Source organism: Enoplosus armatus, chromosome 8 (assembly GCF_043641665.1).
Source record: "Enoplosus armatus isolate fEnoArm2 chromosome 8, fEnoArm2.hap1, whole genome shotgun sequence".
Classification (NCBI taxonomy): domain Eukaryota; kingdom Metazoa; phylum Chordata; class Actinopteri; order Centrarchiformes; family Enoplosidae; genus Enoplosus; species Enoplosus armatus.
Genome location: NC_092187.1, coordinates 21,026,088 through 21,041,510, shown reverse-complemented (window position 1 = coordinate 21,041,510; position 15,423 = coordinate 21,026,088). Strand labels below are relative to the sequence as shown.

Genomic DNA, 15,423 nt, shown 5'->3' with positions numbered 1-15,423 from the left:
GTGGGCGGGACACGCTGAGGGAGCTTGAATTAATTCTAAATATTAAGTCACTCAGAGAACAAACTTCCTTGTTGAGCAATCCGGTACGTTTGCACTGACCTCACTGCTACTTCCTCTTCCCCTTAAAACGTGACACCTTCCTTTTTTTGCTTTGAATTACTACTGGGTAACATTGCATCATCAGAGCGTGAGCACATCTGCTATAATGAACACACTGACTGGTAGTGTGCCAAGCCTGCAGGAAGTTGTGGATCTCCGAAGAGCAGCAGGAATCTTTTAGGAAAGCACAGCTTCCTCGTTATCTCATACTTGTCTGGGTGTTGTTTTGGAAATTCATTCAAGAAAAGAGTTGTCAGTGCAGGAATTTGTCATGTTTATTTTCAGTGGAAGGAACAATCGCAGTAAAAAATACTATGACATAATTTATGAATCACAAGACATATGATGATGAAAGTCATTGTTTTATTATGCACATTGTATTTATTTTGCATAACAAAGGACATAGAGATAAGCACACAAACTGATTTCAATAAATATCAATAAATAAATACAATAAATATGATTTGAATAAATATGTTAGATAATAATTCCATTGGAAATACATTCCATGTATACATGGGAGGAACAAGAGTGGAAACACTGATGTAGACACATCATCCGCCTCTGAAGGCTGTACTAGAGACTTTCTGATCAATGTGATCAAGTAAAGGATGCTTGTGCACTTCACAGCTGCTTGTCAGCCACATTTCATGCTCTACATGCATTTCTGAGCCGAGCCCTCTGCGTGACGAGCCGGATCTCCAACAGCAAAGACCCGAGCGGTGAGGATGGAGAAGGAGAAGAGTCTGTCCATGGTGTAGTGGCACAGCAGATTCTCCTGCCAGCGAGCAATGGACTGAGTCTCTTCTCCACTGATGTGGGACTCCTGCAGAATCAGAAGTTGTTTTTAATCAATTTTATCTGAGCCGTGAGCCAACAAGGCGTAATGCTGTTACAAATCTCCCAAAGCTTGTTGGGCTTTTTGGATCACTTATCTCAGTCGACCAAGCTTACCTTGTGGTGATTCATCTCTACCCTGGACTTCACACATTTGCTCATGTCTTTGTGCAGTTTGTGCATCACTGGCTTCACTTTGCTGACAAACACTGAGCAGCTTGGAAACCCAGCAACCCTCTCCACTGCAGAGTTGTAGCTCGTTAGGACATCGAGTATCTTCCCAATACATGGCTGTGGAAGGAGAGAGGAGAAGGAAACTTAGAAATCACATCACAATCAGAAACTTGTGGTTTTGTATTGCAAATAGAAAACTGCTATATTTCTTATTCGTGTCTACTACCACCGATATAATGGCATTAATCTGATATTTGTTGTATGTATTGTTGGTTTTGTTGCTTACCGCAGACTTCTCTTTGAGGGTCTCAGGATCACACAGGTCTTTCGCCTCCATCCAAAGAAGTGAGGTGGTGAAATTTGTCACATCTTTGGATCCATTTCGTGCCTACAGACCATTTGAGACAAACATGCTCAGTACACTGTTGAATTATATAAGATAATAAATACTAATATATACAGCTAATTTAAAGTCAACATTGTGTGTTAATTTTAACACTAATGATATTTTAAAGCAGTCTGTAGGTGAGCAAAATCTGCCCAGTCAGCAATTTTAATTGAATGTAATTAATATCACTGATATATTGCTGGTAACAAACACTTCAGAATGTGTTTACAGATGGTTCAACATATTTGTAAAAGCTTTACAGTCACAGAAAACATAATTTCAGTGACCAAAAATGTTCCAGAGGCTGTATGGAAAAGTTATTTCCAATATTTTGGGGTGTATTTTGCATTAATAATTCCAAATAAAGCAAACTATAAAAAAAAAAACCCACTTACCTCTACTGATACAATCTTGGCAACGTGATTAAGCTCCAGAGAGCTGCTCCGTACATCAGCGCATGCATCCTGCAGACTGAGCCCGGCTGGAGCGCAGGATGCAGCCGCGAAGAGCAAGAAAAGAGCAGCTAAAGTCGCGAAACAAGAATCCATGGTGGGTTTTGAAGTGAGCTGGTGTCTCCTGCTGTGTGCTCGTCCCTTTGAGTGATGAGTGTTGAGCGAGTCCTGCTGCTTTTAAACCATGTTTTTTAAGCGTGGCAGTGACTCATGCAGGATTTTCCTGCCTGGGCATCCCTCAGGTGAGTTCATGGCGAGTGCAAATCAGTATTCATGTAACACGCAAGCCGGAAGACTCAGAATGGGTGTAAGAGGAATATGTTACTGTACACAAAAAAGGAAGAAAAAACGTGGCTTTTCTGTTGTAGTCTCAATAATTAAAGTTAAACGATCAGCTTAACTTTGGCTATTATGAACAAGGTTATTTATATTTTAATATTAATATTATATATATATATATTTTAAATGGGATGTTTTCCCTGATCTCCAGTCCTCAGTGAATAATTGCGATATGTGGTTACTTAAATTACATATACTCAATATTTTTATTTGAAATGATTTATGCCCATAAAATATTACAGCTATGTGTGTGTGATAGACAATACTAGTTAGAGTGACACACCAATTAACTCAAATGTGTCCTAATCAGGTTTCACATCTATGGCTTTGCTGAGGAAGTGAGATTAACCTTTACATCTCAGGGCGATAATGAACTGAAATTCCATCTCTGTCCGCGATCTGTCCCTCTTCTCTACCAGAGAAAAACCTTTCAACTGAATTTTTTTTTTTTCAGAGAATGAAAATGATAAGGGATCATTTTGAGCTTCCTTTATCTTTCCCGTTTTACTTTTGTTTTCTTAAAAAAAGAGTGCTGTGAGAAAGCACTGACCCCTCCAAATGAACTTGGGGCTCCAGCGCTGCTCTTGAACGCACCACTGTTTGCTCCGGAAGTGGTTTCTTAATGTGTGTTATTGTTGTGAATGAAGTGAGCATGGACTCCTGTGCGGTAAATCGTATTACAGACCTAGAATAGGTCGGTGTACACTTTACATTGATATTTAAAGTCTTTCAGTGTTTTCTGTAACAAGTGACACACACTCCCCAGTTATGCGGATATTCTGGGTGCCGAAAAGTGACTGCGTGTGCAGCCACAACAGTGTGTCTGTCGGCTAACGTTAGCTAGCTAGCTAAACTAGCTAACCGTAAACGGCAGCTACCATATAGTGGTTGCCAAATACCATTAATGAGACACTAACTTACTGCTGTGAGTGAAGAAACCTTAACTTAGCACTGCTATATATATATATATATGTATATGTATATATATATATATATATATATATATATATGTGTGTATATATACACACACACTCTTGCTAGCAGTTAGCCACAACGTTAGCTTCCGGGGCTAGCTACTGTTAGCCAAGACAAAATTAGGGCCGATACTTACAAAAAACAAAACAAAAAATGTTAATATATTTATTATCTAGGGTAGCATTAGTATTTACAGAAGCTGTCATTCCTCTGCAGGTTGAATTAGCTGTACCCATGATGAACTTTGACGGTCTCGACGCTGGGATGGGTGAATACCCACCCAGCCTTCACGGGACTTTAGACGCAGGGATGGAGCCCTCCATGGACCCCCACCTCAACCCCAACTTACTGCAGGGTGTGGAGCTTGACCCAGAGGGGCTGGCCGTGACAGTCCCAGAGCCTGTGCACCTCATGGAGGGGATGTTTTCCGAGCTACACAGTGCAGTCTCAGAAGTTGGCATCCCAGTCACTGCAACACATTTTGATCTCCAGGAGGAAATAATCTGGATGGGAAACCACAGAGTGAGAGCCTTGATTATGATGGAGTATAGATTGTTTCTGAAACATGCGAGAAAATCAGCCAGTGTCATTCTGTCTTTTTCCTTTAATTATTCTCTTTAGGGTCATGTAACCTCGTTCTTCGGACCTACAATGGGCCGCCATTCTTCTTTCCAAGCGCATGCAACGGACGACATCCGACACATTCAGAGTTTGGAAACAGGCGTCCTGTTCCTTTCCAAGTGTAACCTCAAATGCCACACTCGTGGGGGCCTTGTTATGTTTGATTACCCGTAAGTGTCACAAAATATTGGATGTCCCTGTGCTCAGATTGATTGTAGACAAAGTGCAGCTGTAACATGATTTATACTCTCACTGAATTGATTGATTCAATTTTATGATTATTAATAATGTATGTCTACATTCCAGGATGGACGAAGGAGCTGACATGCATAGTCTCCTTATGACCGATAACAACACCTTGCTCATGGGCGGATTACAAAACTATGCGGTTGAATTTGACTTGAATACTGTTCAAGAAACTCAAAAGGTGAGCCATTGGGATTAAGTCAATCAACATCCACAGCTATCTAAGCATGCAGCAAAGGACCAACTGACATAACTTGTCATATGATATAAGAATAACATACTTAAAAGCAAGTGATTGACTGTTTCTTGTCATGTGTATTGACAGTTTACTGTTGAGGTACCTGGAATGGCAATAATGCGTCAAACCAGTCGTTTTTTCTTCTGTGGGCACACTTCTGGCAAGGTAAGGAAGACTTGATCAAATCAGTTTGTGAAAGATGTTTTACTGGTTTACATGTCACTCACAGTCACCCTCTGTTAAAAACAGATAACCCTTCGGGACTTGCGTACCTTCAAGATGGAGCACGATTTTGATGCGTTTTCTGGCAGCCTCTCAGACTTCGACGTTCATGGAAACCTTCTGGCTGCATGTGGGTTCTCCAGTCGTGGATTGAATGGGTTGGCATGCGACCGTTTTCTGATGGTGTATGACCTCCGTATGATGCGAGCTGTAACGCCACTTCAGGTGCACGTGGACCCCCTCTTCTTGCGCTTCATCCCTACCTACACGTCTCGCCTGGCGATCATCTCACAGACAGGTATCAACTGGGAAATGTGGGGTCTCCGTCATGCAAGTTCTGTAATCAGTGTGTTTGTAGAGTTTGGTCAATAAATGTGACACATGCTTTTTATTATAATGACATCAAGATTTGTATTTTGGCATCACACTCAAATAGTGGAAGTATTTCCTGAATAGTGGTACTTATTGTCCAAGCTACATGTACCAGTATTTAGGAACCATTTCCACCGTAGTCACTCAGGTATTTGAGTGAAAATGTTTCCTGAATACTGGCACGTTAAGCCTTGGAAGTAATGTTCCTCCTCCTCTTTCACCAGGTCAGTGCCAGTTCTGTGAGCCCACTGGTCTCGCTAATTTGGCGGACATTTTTCACGTCAACACCGTGGGCCAGTTGCTCATGAGCTTTGAAGTATCGTCTAGCAAACAAGCCTTGGCCTTCGGGGACTCTGGGGGCTGTGTGCACCTGTGGTCTGATGCCCCAGAGGTCTCATTTAACGACTACTCCCGGGAGACAGAGTTTGCCCTCCCCTGCCTTGTGGACACGCTGCCTCAGCTGGACTGGAACCACGACCTGCTACCCCTCTCGCTTGTCCCCATGCCGCTGACCAGCACGGAGCCGCTGCTGTCAGACTGGTCCACTGCACTGGCTACACCCAGCCCCAGGTAACTCAGTCACAAGTACAGTAGACATAGTTGTCCACAAACTATTAAAAACACATCAGTGAGCCACGCTGTTGTACTGGCTGACATGTTCCTTCATTATTATGAAGATGAGCGCTGTAGTTTATTTTGGATCAACCTCACATACACCGCCCTGCTGCTGGAAATACCCACTAGTGCACAGCACCTGAAAGTAGTCCCAAACAAACGCACTATTTACTCCTGTTTGAGTTACGTTTGCTAAAAACTGCAGTGCTCAGCTGTTTCAGGAACTCATTTAGCCGTTGTTAAAAATGAAACTATATATTTGTGACCAGTTTTAAAGATTTACGTCTTCAGTAGGAACCTGTGGGCAAGGGACTGAGCGCCACTGACAAGATAGGGAAGTTGGAAAGTATTTAGAGACAGACTAAACCACTTGGTGGTTTTTGTCTTTTCATGGGATTTGCTGACAATAGCAGAAATATATGATGTCACCAGCTTTATCTTTTAACCGGTGGTGCAACTTGACATAATTAAACCAAAACACACAAAACTGACATGTAGGATCTCACCTCACTCTGAGCTCATCTTAGTCAGTAACTCTCCCGAAGTAATGTCAGTGTGTCACTTTGTGAGTAATTTGTGGAACAATTGGAAATACAATTTGAGTGGTCAGACTGAGACGCATCACACATTTGGCCCATATGTGAATGTGGACTGCTGGTCCTAACATGGCAGATTTTAACCTGTCTTACTCAGTGGGGAAACACCTAAGAACAAACAATTTCCCCAGCCAGGGAGATTGATAAGCATGTAACAGCACCATCAAATGATGATTTTTGAGTGTCTCCAAAAGTAAACACACTCAGTTGCTCAGTCACTTAGGTGCCACTGTCCTGCAATAAATGGTACCCTTTTGAAGGTTGGTTAAAACTGTTTTTATAGAGATGTTGGTTCAACTATTTGGTCATTGTGGAGGCTGGAGTTTGTGGTGCTGTTGAATGTTATTGCATTGAGAGGTTTTTCTAATATCCAGTCTACCCTCATTGATATAAATGGAATTGACAAAATATTAGAAACACCTCAGTATAAGCGGACAAGGCTACTTAACCACAGTAGCTAGGTGTACCCAATACACCGGTAACTGAGTGTATATCACTCACTGCATTTGGCTAGTGGCTAGCATTTCCCTGTTGTTGTTTTTTTCTCAACTGCTACGATTTAATAAAGGTTTTCATCTAAAAAAAACACGGTTCTTTCCAACAGACGAGCTCCTCCTGTGGACCCAGAAATCCTGCGCACAATGAAAACTGTTGGGTTCATTGGTTATGCAGCAAATCCTCGAATGCGCCCTCGGAATCAGGCATGTCAAAAACATACAACGTAGATCTTATGCTCCTTTACAACAGCCTTTTGTTGTTGTAACACTAAATAGTGAAATACATGGGCATATTTCTCCGAGGTGTATTTTGTTAACTGCCTTTCCACTATATTCAAATTTAGAAAACAAACATTTTTGCTGTGTTCAGTGTCACGTAAATACATAGATTTTAATGATCTAAAATCCATTTCCTGTGTTGGCTTCAGGTTCCTTACAAAATTAAAGATGTGGAGCTTGATTATGATAATTACAACCAGGTCCCTGAATCACCAATTGGACGTGATGAAGAGCCTCATCTCTACATGGTGCCCAAAAAGTACAGAAAGGTTGGACTTACCATATTTCATTACGGTTTTCATATAAAAGAATGGTTGATTATTATCTTATAATAATTTGTTTGCTGTTACTGTGTATGAAAATACATTGCTGAACCATGTGACATCTTTGTGCTTGATCAGGTTACAATTAAATACTCTAAACTTGGACTGGAGGACTTTGACTTCAAACATTACAACAGGACCTTGTTTGCTGGCCTGGAGCCTCACATCCCCAATGCCTACTGTAACTGCATGATCCAGGTAAGAAACTACAAAGGTTTTAGAGTGTTTTTTAAAAATTTGAATTTCGTGAAATTAAATGTATTTTTGACAGATATTATAAAATAGTTCTCCTGTTTCTGTGTTGGCACATTAGGTTTTATATTTCCTGGAGCCAATCCGGTGTCTTGTGCAGAATCATTTGTGCCAGAAGGAGTTTTGTTTGGCCTGTGAGCTCGGTTTCCTCTTCCACATGTTGGATTTGTCACGAGGAGATCCATGTCAGGTAGCCATTTGTTATTGTCTCTGAATAACAGCAGGGTGATCCCTGTGGCAAAGCAGAGGTGTGTTGCAACTGCACATTGTCCACCACATAGATTCGTAAATCCGACCTCTCCCATCTCCTCCTCCCAAGGCCAGTAACTTCCTCAGAGCGTTTCGTACCATCCCTGAAGCCTCAGCGCTCGGTCTGATCCTCGCAGACTCTGACGAGCAAACAGGAAAGGCCAGACTCGGCCGCTTAATCCAAAGCTGGAACCGCTTCATCCTCACCCAGCTCCACCAGGAGACACAGGAGCAGGAGGGCCCACAGGCCTACAGGGGAGCCAGCAGCAGGTCAGGGACAAAGCTTTTTGACATGCTCAGCACGGAGTCTGGAGGCATTCTAGGCACAAAGCTTTTGCAGAAACAAGTTTAGGGAAGTTGTTATCTCTAATTTGTTTTTGCCGATGATACATTTGATTCAGCTCTCTGGGTTCCTCTGGAGAGTCTGCCATCGGAAAACTGTTTGGATGTGAAGTTGAGAACAGCAGCCTGTGTCGCTGTGGCAAGGAGACGGTCCGCACCTCCCTCACGTTGCTCTTCACCATGCATTACCCTGAACAGAACTCTCAAGGTGAGTGTATAGTACTCTGTCAACACTGCTGTGCATGGATAGTCTTGTGTAGCTGTCATGTACCTCAAGCTTGGACCTGAGAAACTAGTGTATGGATAACCTGGGGCGGATAAAACACCAGTGAGATAGTTCTGTATTTGTTGACAGTATATTCATTTCACTTTGACTCATCAGAAAAAACAATAAAGGAATATGACTTTGCTGAGATCTTGAAGAAAAGCATCTGTCTGGAGCAGAGCACTCAGGCGTGGTGTGAGAACTGTGAGAAGTATCAACCCACAGTGAGTTACAGCTCCCATTCAGACACATCAGCTGCTCATATTCACACACAATACATTTGTAGTCTTGAATACATCCTGCTTTTTTTGTGCCACTGTAGGTGCAGACACGCAATATTCGATGTCTACCAGATGTTCTGGTCATCAACTGTGAGGTGAACAGTGCTAAAGAGGCTGAATTCTGGAAGGTTCAGGCGGAGGTAAATGATGCTCGCTTTGGTTTTATTTCCATCCTTAAGTTGTTTAAAATACACAGTCAAAACTTGCCTGTTGTTAGTTACATGAATAAAGTAATTTTTTTGGTTTTCTTCACAGTACGCCTTCAATAAGGCCATGCAAAAAGAGGCGATGGAACCTGCAAAACCTAAAGAACCCCCACCCATGCCCACTGAGTGGTGCTTGGAGTAAGATTCCTTTTAATATGAAATACATAGGATTGCAACGTCAGTTGATTAAAAGATGAATCGTTTAGTCTATGAAACATTTGGAAATTGTAAAAAAAAAAAAGTCCATCATGATTACCTGGACATGTTCAAATTACTTGTCCAAAGATGATATTAAAAAGAGAAAAGAACAGTAAATCTTTACATTTGAGAAGCTGGAACTGTAATACATTTAGCAAAAATGTATTTAAACAATAATAGATTATTCATTTAGTTTTCCAATTAATTTTCTGTCTATGAACTAATCATTTCAGCTCAAACAAATAACATAATTTGAGTGTGTCTTAACACAACTTGCAACTTCACTTTCACGTCACTGTACATCCTTGCAGTGGGGAGGACTGCAACATGGAGGGCTTCACCTTCGACACACGGGCGGAGGATCTGCGACACGTCTGGATCCCCGTCACTCTCAAGATGTCCATCAGCAAAAGTCAGGGATTAGAGATCAGCAGCTGGCCTGAAGGAGAGGAGGTGAGGGAGAAAGATCTTCAGCTGATTTCCGGATTATAACACTGATGTTGTTTTTTATTTTGGCTCGCTGACTGCGGGATTAACTGGGTTTTCATCGCGGTGTAAAGATTTACATGCAACTAATGACCCGTCACATCGTCTCCCGTCAGTTAAGTGCTGCTGAAGAGGCGGAGGGTGCGTCTCTCTACGACTTGGTGGTCACGGTGCCTCATGTCCTGGACGCTCGCACAGGTGGAAACCTGGTTGCACACATCAAAGTGGGGGAGACCTACCATCAAAGAAAAGAGGTGAGTGAAGCTTAGATTAGAAAATACAGTGTGAGAGAGACCTGCAAAGTCAAAGTTCAGACAAAGTGTAGTTGATGTAGTATAGTGGGTCGCATGGATTCTGTGTTTGAAAACTGACATTTTAAATGTTTGTTTCAGGGAGTCACACACCAGCAGTGGTACCTCTTCAATGATTTCTTAATTGAGCCTATTGACAAGGTAAATATAGGCCATATTTAATTGAGTGAAATGTCATGTTTGCAGTCATGTAAAAGTTGTATTTTTTTGTTTGTCAAAGACTGAAGCTGCTCAGTTTGACGTGAGCTGGAAAGTGCCAGCCATCCTGTATTACGCCAAGAGAAACTACCATACCAAATACGACCTCCGCAGTAAGTCTGAGGACAGTAAATCTGCAGATTCTACTTATAGGTTTGCATTCAGTGCATTCATTTACCTGCCCATGCTTTGTTGTCTGTCTCAGTTAAAAATCCCATAGATGCTAGCGTGCTGCTGACGGAGGCTTCGTTGGCTCGGAAGCAGAGGAAGAGTCACGCCACCTTCATCCCCCTCATGGTCAGCGAGATGCCGCAGGCCGGGGACTTGGTGGGGCTGGACGCTGAGTTTGTCACACTCAACCAGGTGAGTCTGGATTATAATCCCACTGTCTGTTTACATGCACTGTAGTAACCTGTTTACTGGAAAGTCCTCAGATTTTGGAATCACGTCTGGCTTACTTGAACGGTATGAGAAGGTGCTGCTTCCTTAACCGGAAACCAGACGAATGTGCAAGCTCATGTTTCATTTGCTCTGGCAGATACGTCTGGTCCCCTTCACGTTCAGACATTTTTCCAGCCAACCTTGCCCGGGTCGGGCCAATCACAACCGTATAATATGGGGCGGGTTTGATACGATGGCAAACAACCAAGATGGCTGCCGCTGATGTGGAAAGTTTTATTGAATTCACAATCACGTCTGTATTAAACAAACTGGACGATATATTTTCTCTAAAAGAAGAACAAACAACTGCACTTAAAGCTTTTGATTAGTTGTAGGTCAATCCAGTTGCGATCAGAGGCATTTTGGTCTGCGCTAGTTAATAATGCCCTTTGGAAATTGAAAATGAACTGAAAGGTTCCAGACCAATTTTCATTTGGTGATGTCAGGTTAGCTGCTTCCTGATGTTCAGAAGAAGTGCTACTGCATATGTGAGTTGTATTAAGGCTTTTATGGCTCCAGAGGGAGCTGCATAAAGTCTGATTCAATCGTAGAAGAAAAAACAAAGTGACAGTGATGAATTGTTCAGTATTTCTATATTGTTTGGTGTGTTGATGCTCGCACTAATGCTGCGATGTTGTTGTGATGACACACTTTAATTAAAGCTGACTTGTGACTGTGTGTGTGTGTGTGTGTGTGTGTGTGTGTGTGTGTGTGTGTGTGTGTTTGTGCGCGTGTGTGTGTGTGTGTGTGTGTGTGCAGGAAGAGGCAGAACTTCGCAGTGACGGCACCAAGTCGACCATCAAGCCCAGTCAGATGTCTGTGGCCAGGATCACCTGTGTGAGGGGTCAGGGGCCCAACGAGGGGGTGCCCTTCATCGATGACTACATCTCTACTCAGGAGCAGGTGAGAGGCTGCAGAGCACAAAACACCAAGAAATACATCATGAACATAACGTTGAAAGGGAGTTTTGAATGTTGTGGAAACAGGATACACTTGACTAAACTACCAGACAGAGGACTTGATAGAAAAGTCTTTATATTAATATTATATTAATATGAATATTAACCCTGAAAGCAGTACTGTACTTTTTCAAACTTATCCGTATGAAAAGTCTGCTCATGTGTGCATCCCTAACACTTCTGAATGTTTGTTCTTCCAGGTGGTCGACTATTTGACACAATATTCTGGCATCAAACCAGGAGACCTGGATGCAAAGATTTCTTCAAAGCACTTGACGACACTGAAGTCCACTTACTTGAAGCTGCGCTTCCTCATCGACACGGGAGTTCGCTTTGTTGGCCACGGTTTACAGAAGGACTTCCGGGTTATCAATTTGTTGGTATGTTATTTCACAACCTAAAGTCATATTTGTTTTGTTGATGGATATTTTAGGATTACAGTTGACTGTGTAGTGCATGGCAGCGCACAGTGAAAAGCACTGTGAGGGAACATCAGACACCTCGATACAGATTTTCTCTTTGCTGTTTTTAAGGTTCTGAAAGACCAAGTCATCGACACGGTCTACCTGTTCCATTTACCCCGCAAGAGGATGATTTCTCTCAGATTTCTCGCCTGGTACTTTTTAGGTAAGTTAAGGCGGCTATAATCAATATTTATCTATTAACAATGGATCACATGACTGTGTGTAATGTGAAAGGGTTCGCTCGTAGTGACAAATCTACAGAGAATAACCATCCACCTGCAGTTCCCTCAACGGTGCATTGAAGTGTCTTTCAGCTGTTTGTTTACGGCCCACAACTTTACTGTTGTGTTTCACTCTCAACGCACTCACAGCGTTGGCAAACCCCCCTGTACACAATCTGCCCAGCACCAAACAGCAGACAGACACAGTTAGTGATTAGCTGGTGAACATAGTGGAGCAGCTAAGGAGCCAAATATTTCCCTCAGATGTAAAAGAGAGAGAATATTGGACATTGATCAGGTGGTCAGAAAAAACGACTCCAAATGAATGCTAATGTTGCTCTGTGCCTGCTGGGTGTGTAAACAATCAACTGTATGCTAACATTTCACCATATGAACTTAAAACATGATAACGTGTTAATGTTTTGTTGAGCGCTTGTTTCCGCTGCCCCCAAGTGGCCAAAAAAATCTGTTATTGCAGGTTTAAGGAGAAAATGATATGAGCTGACTGCAACACAGGTTCAGGGCCGAAGCAAATGAACTCACACAACTGCATGTCTGCACCCAGTTATGAACTGATTACCTGGCGTTTTTATCTCAAGAGTTCTGTCGACAGGCAGGTGGCTTAAACATCAGTTGGTAGATACATTATTATTGCTGGTGTTCAAAAGACTTCTTTTTTCTTTTGACATGGGTAGTGACTATTCAGGTCTCTCTACTTTCTCAAATGTCTCTATGAATGATTTTGTTTTGGCACTAAAATGTTGTGGTGTAAATCCCCTCCGCATTGTAAACTGATGCTTAATGGCTGAAATGCTGCTGTATCGTTAAGTCATTCCTGATTGTCCTTTTATTTGTAACGCTCCCAGACCTCAACATCCAGGGGGAAACCCACGACAGCATAGAAGACGCCCGCACTGCCCTGCAGCTGTACAGGAAATACCTGGAGCTGAGTCGCGGAGGCGGGAACGACGAAGTGAGGAAGGTCCTGAAGGGACTCTACGAAAAAGGCCGCCAGCTGGACTGGAAAGTCCCGGACTCGGACACAGGAGATGGTCAAGGTAGCCCAAAAAGTACGACACAACATTGAATCAGACGTAGGCTGATGTGAATGACGCAACAATGAGTTCAGATGGGAGGGCTTCATGAGAAACCGAATCTGTTTGAGTGAATTGAAAGCACTCTCCTCCCTTCAACAGGTGCTGCTGTGTTTCCCTCTGTGATGGGGCTGTGAGCTGCACCATGACACATTCCCACTGGAGAGTTTTGACTGCTAGTTCAGTTAGTGTCATATTTTGTACTTATTTGCATTCATTTTTGCATTGTGTACAGTGTTAATGAAGGTCTTTGTTGCCTGTACAGTCCGCTTCAGCTCTGTGACTAAACTGTTTTAATCATGTCAAGATTTGTACTTTCCGTCAAAGAAAGGTTTTCAGAAAAAGGAAATAAAATTGTATTTTATGATTTATGAGCCTTTTTAGAACAAAATGCAGCGTGTTTTTTTTTTTTTGGTGCATGTAAATAAATAAATGTATCATGAGCACTAGAAGATAACGTAATGTTCAATACCAGGAAGTTGGAGAGGTATTTTACTGTAATACGTAATCACCAGAACAGACTGCACTTCATGGTCTTTTAGAGAAGTCTATTCAAATGTAACAATGAATTTAGTTTGTAGTGTTATGCGTACTTGGTCTCAAATTTTCCTGACAGGTTCGATAACATTTACTGGCAGATTGGGGCCGTACCCAAGTGACAGGCAGTGACAGTACAAAGATAACATTTAATACATACCTCAGAATGTGAAAATGACATTGAAACAACAATAAGGCAAGGGCAACGTTTCCGTTGTACAAATGGTTTATAAACACGTTCCAGTCATCTCCCACGGGTTTTTATATTATTTTATATTCATATTGGCTTTATATTAAAAGAGAAAAAATCAATACAAAAAAAAGAATAAATAAATACAATTATTAGTGGTCTACCCATCTACTGTCGTAAAAGGTTGATCCAAGTTTGCCACATCTGTAGAAACATCTGAGGTTATACATGACTTTCTTCTGAAGGCGTACATGTAGTGATCTTCTCAGGTGTTTAATGAATTCTGTGGCGGATGTAAAGAATGTATTATAAACCCTTGTTGAGCGCTAAAAAGCAGGTTCATCTTCCATTTGAAAGATCTGTCGTACTCCCGTAAACGATAGTAGTCGTCTATCCAGCTTTGAATTCCCCTCCTGATTCAGTTTGACTCCACGTGCTTTGCAGCCGTTCTTGTGAAGAAACTTCCTCTCCAGCACTTTTGCATCTTTGATGAATTTTTGCATCAGAAATGTCAGGTGTCACTGGGGCATCTGTTTTCATTTTCATTTCTTTGACCTTCTCTGCACCTTGTAATATCCGATTATAAATGGGGAGTTGTTGTGGGTATAATGTTGCATTTTCAGGAAGCGGACCCACATGTGACACGGCCAGAAAAGGGTCCGATAAATTTGACTATTTAACAACTTTAAATCAAGAAAACATTTTGTGGGAAAACACAAACATGTGCATGAATCTCTAAAGAGACATTATTGACGGTTAAAGTTATTTTCCACTTGTTGCCTGTTGGAGATGTATTAATATGCAAAGTGATGGTTAATGTTTTTGATATCTACTTATACTTGCGGACAATAATGGACACAGGTATGTTTTATGGTCTAAAAGGAACCGGATTGAGTGTTTTGGGTCTTTTCCTGCTGATCGTGAATACGGTGAGCTTGAGGGTAGTGACATTTCTTAAACCAAGAATGATCCATATTTGCCATTTAGAATAAGGCAGAAGTGAAGAGTAGGAGGGAATAACATAGAAATACAAATATATTGCATTTCCTATCCTTTTGTATTTTGTATGCAAAGGCAGAGAGCAGAAAATGTGATGCTCATGTCAGTTTCTGCAGTAGAGAAAGAAAGTAACTACATTTACTCAACTAATATACAGTAAGTACAGTTTTTAGGGAATGTACGAGTATTTCTATTTTATGATACTTAATATAGTACTTTTTATTCCAGTACATTTATTTGATAGCTAGTTTTAAGATGATGTTGCATTGAAAAAAATATAACAAGCTTACAAAATACAATACATTGTCGAGGATTAAGCGAGTGGTTCCTAATCTTTTTGTCTAGTTGGGGCCTCTTGTCACATTTCTGACGTCTATGAGTTGTTAGCAGTTTCACTAAACAGACCTTTCCCCTCTAAACTTCTCAGATGATTTCATTTAAAGTGCCCAAGACATAA

The 15,423-nt window shown here is 41.6% G+C and overlaps 1 protein-coding gene across 1 annotated transcript; it reads left to right on the top strand.

Annotated features, from left to right (window-relative positions):
- Positions 1-2,913: 2,913 nt before the first annotated feature.
- On the top strand, positions 2,914-13,611 carry pan2 (poly(A) specific ribonuclease subunit PAN2). The gene is made up of 26 exons (XM_070910054.1): positions 2,914-2,983; positions 3,481-3,786; positions 3,886-4,055; positions 4,192-4,312; positions 4,457-4,534; positions 4,619-4,889; positions 5,188-5,533; positions 6,779-6,875; positions 7,100-7,219; positions 7,352-7,471; positions 7,587-7,715; positions 7,845-8,044; positions 8,176-8,324; positions 8,499-8,605; positions 8,704-8,802; positions 8,918-9,006; positions 9,378-9,519; positions 9,669-9,806; positions 9,945-10,004; positions 10,084-10,174; positions 10,267-10,424; positions 11,262-11,405; positions 11,662-11,841; positions 11,995-12,088; positions 13,013-13,204; positions 13,343-13,611. Exons 2-26 carry the CDS (start codon positions 3,499-3,501, stop codon positions 13,375-13,377), a joined length of 3,618 nt encoding a protein of 1,205 aa, XP_070766155.1. The 5' UTR covers positions 2,914-2,983; positions 3,481-3,498; the 3' UTR covers positions 13,378-13,611.
- The last annotated feature ends 1,812 nt before the right edge of the window (positions 13,612-15,423 follow it).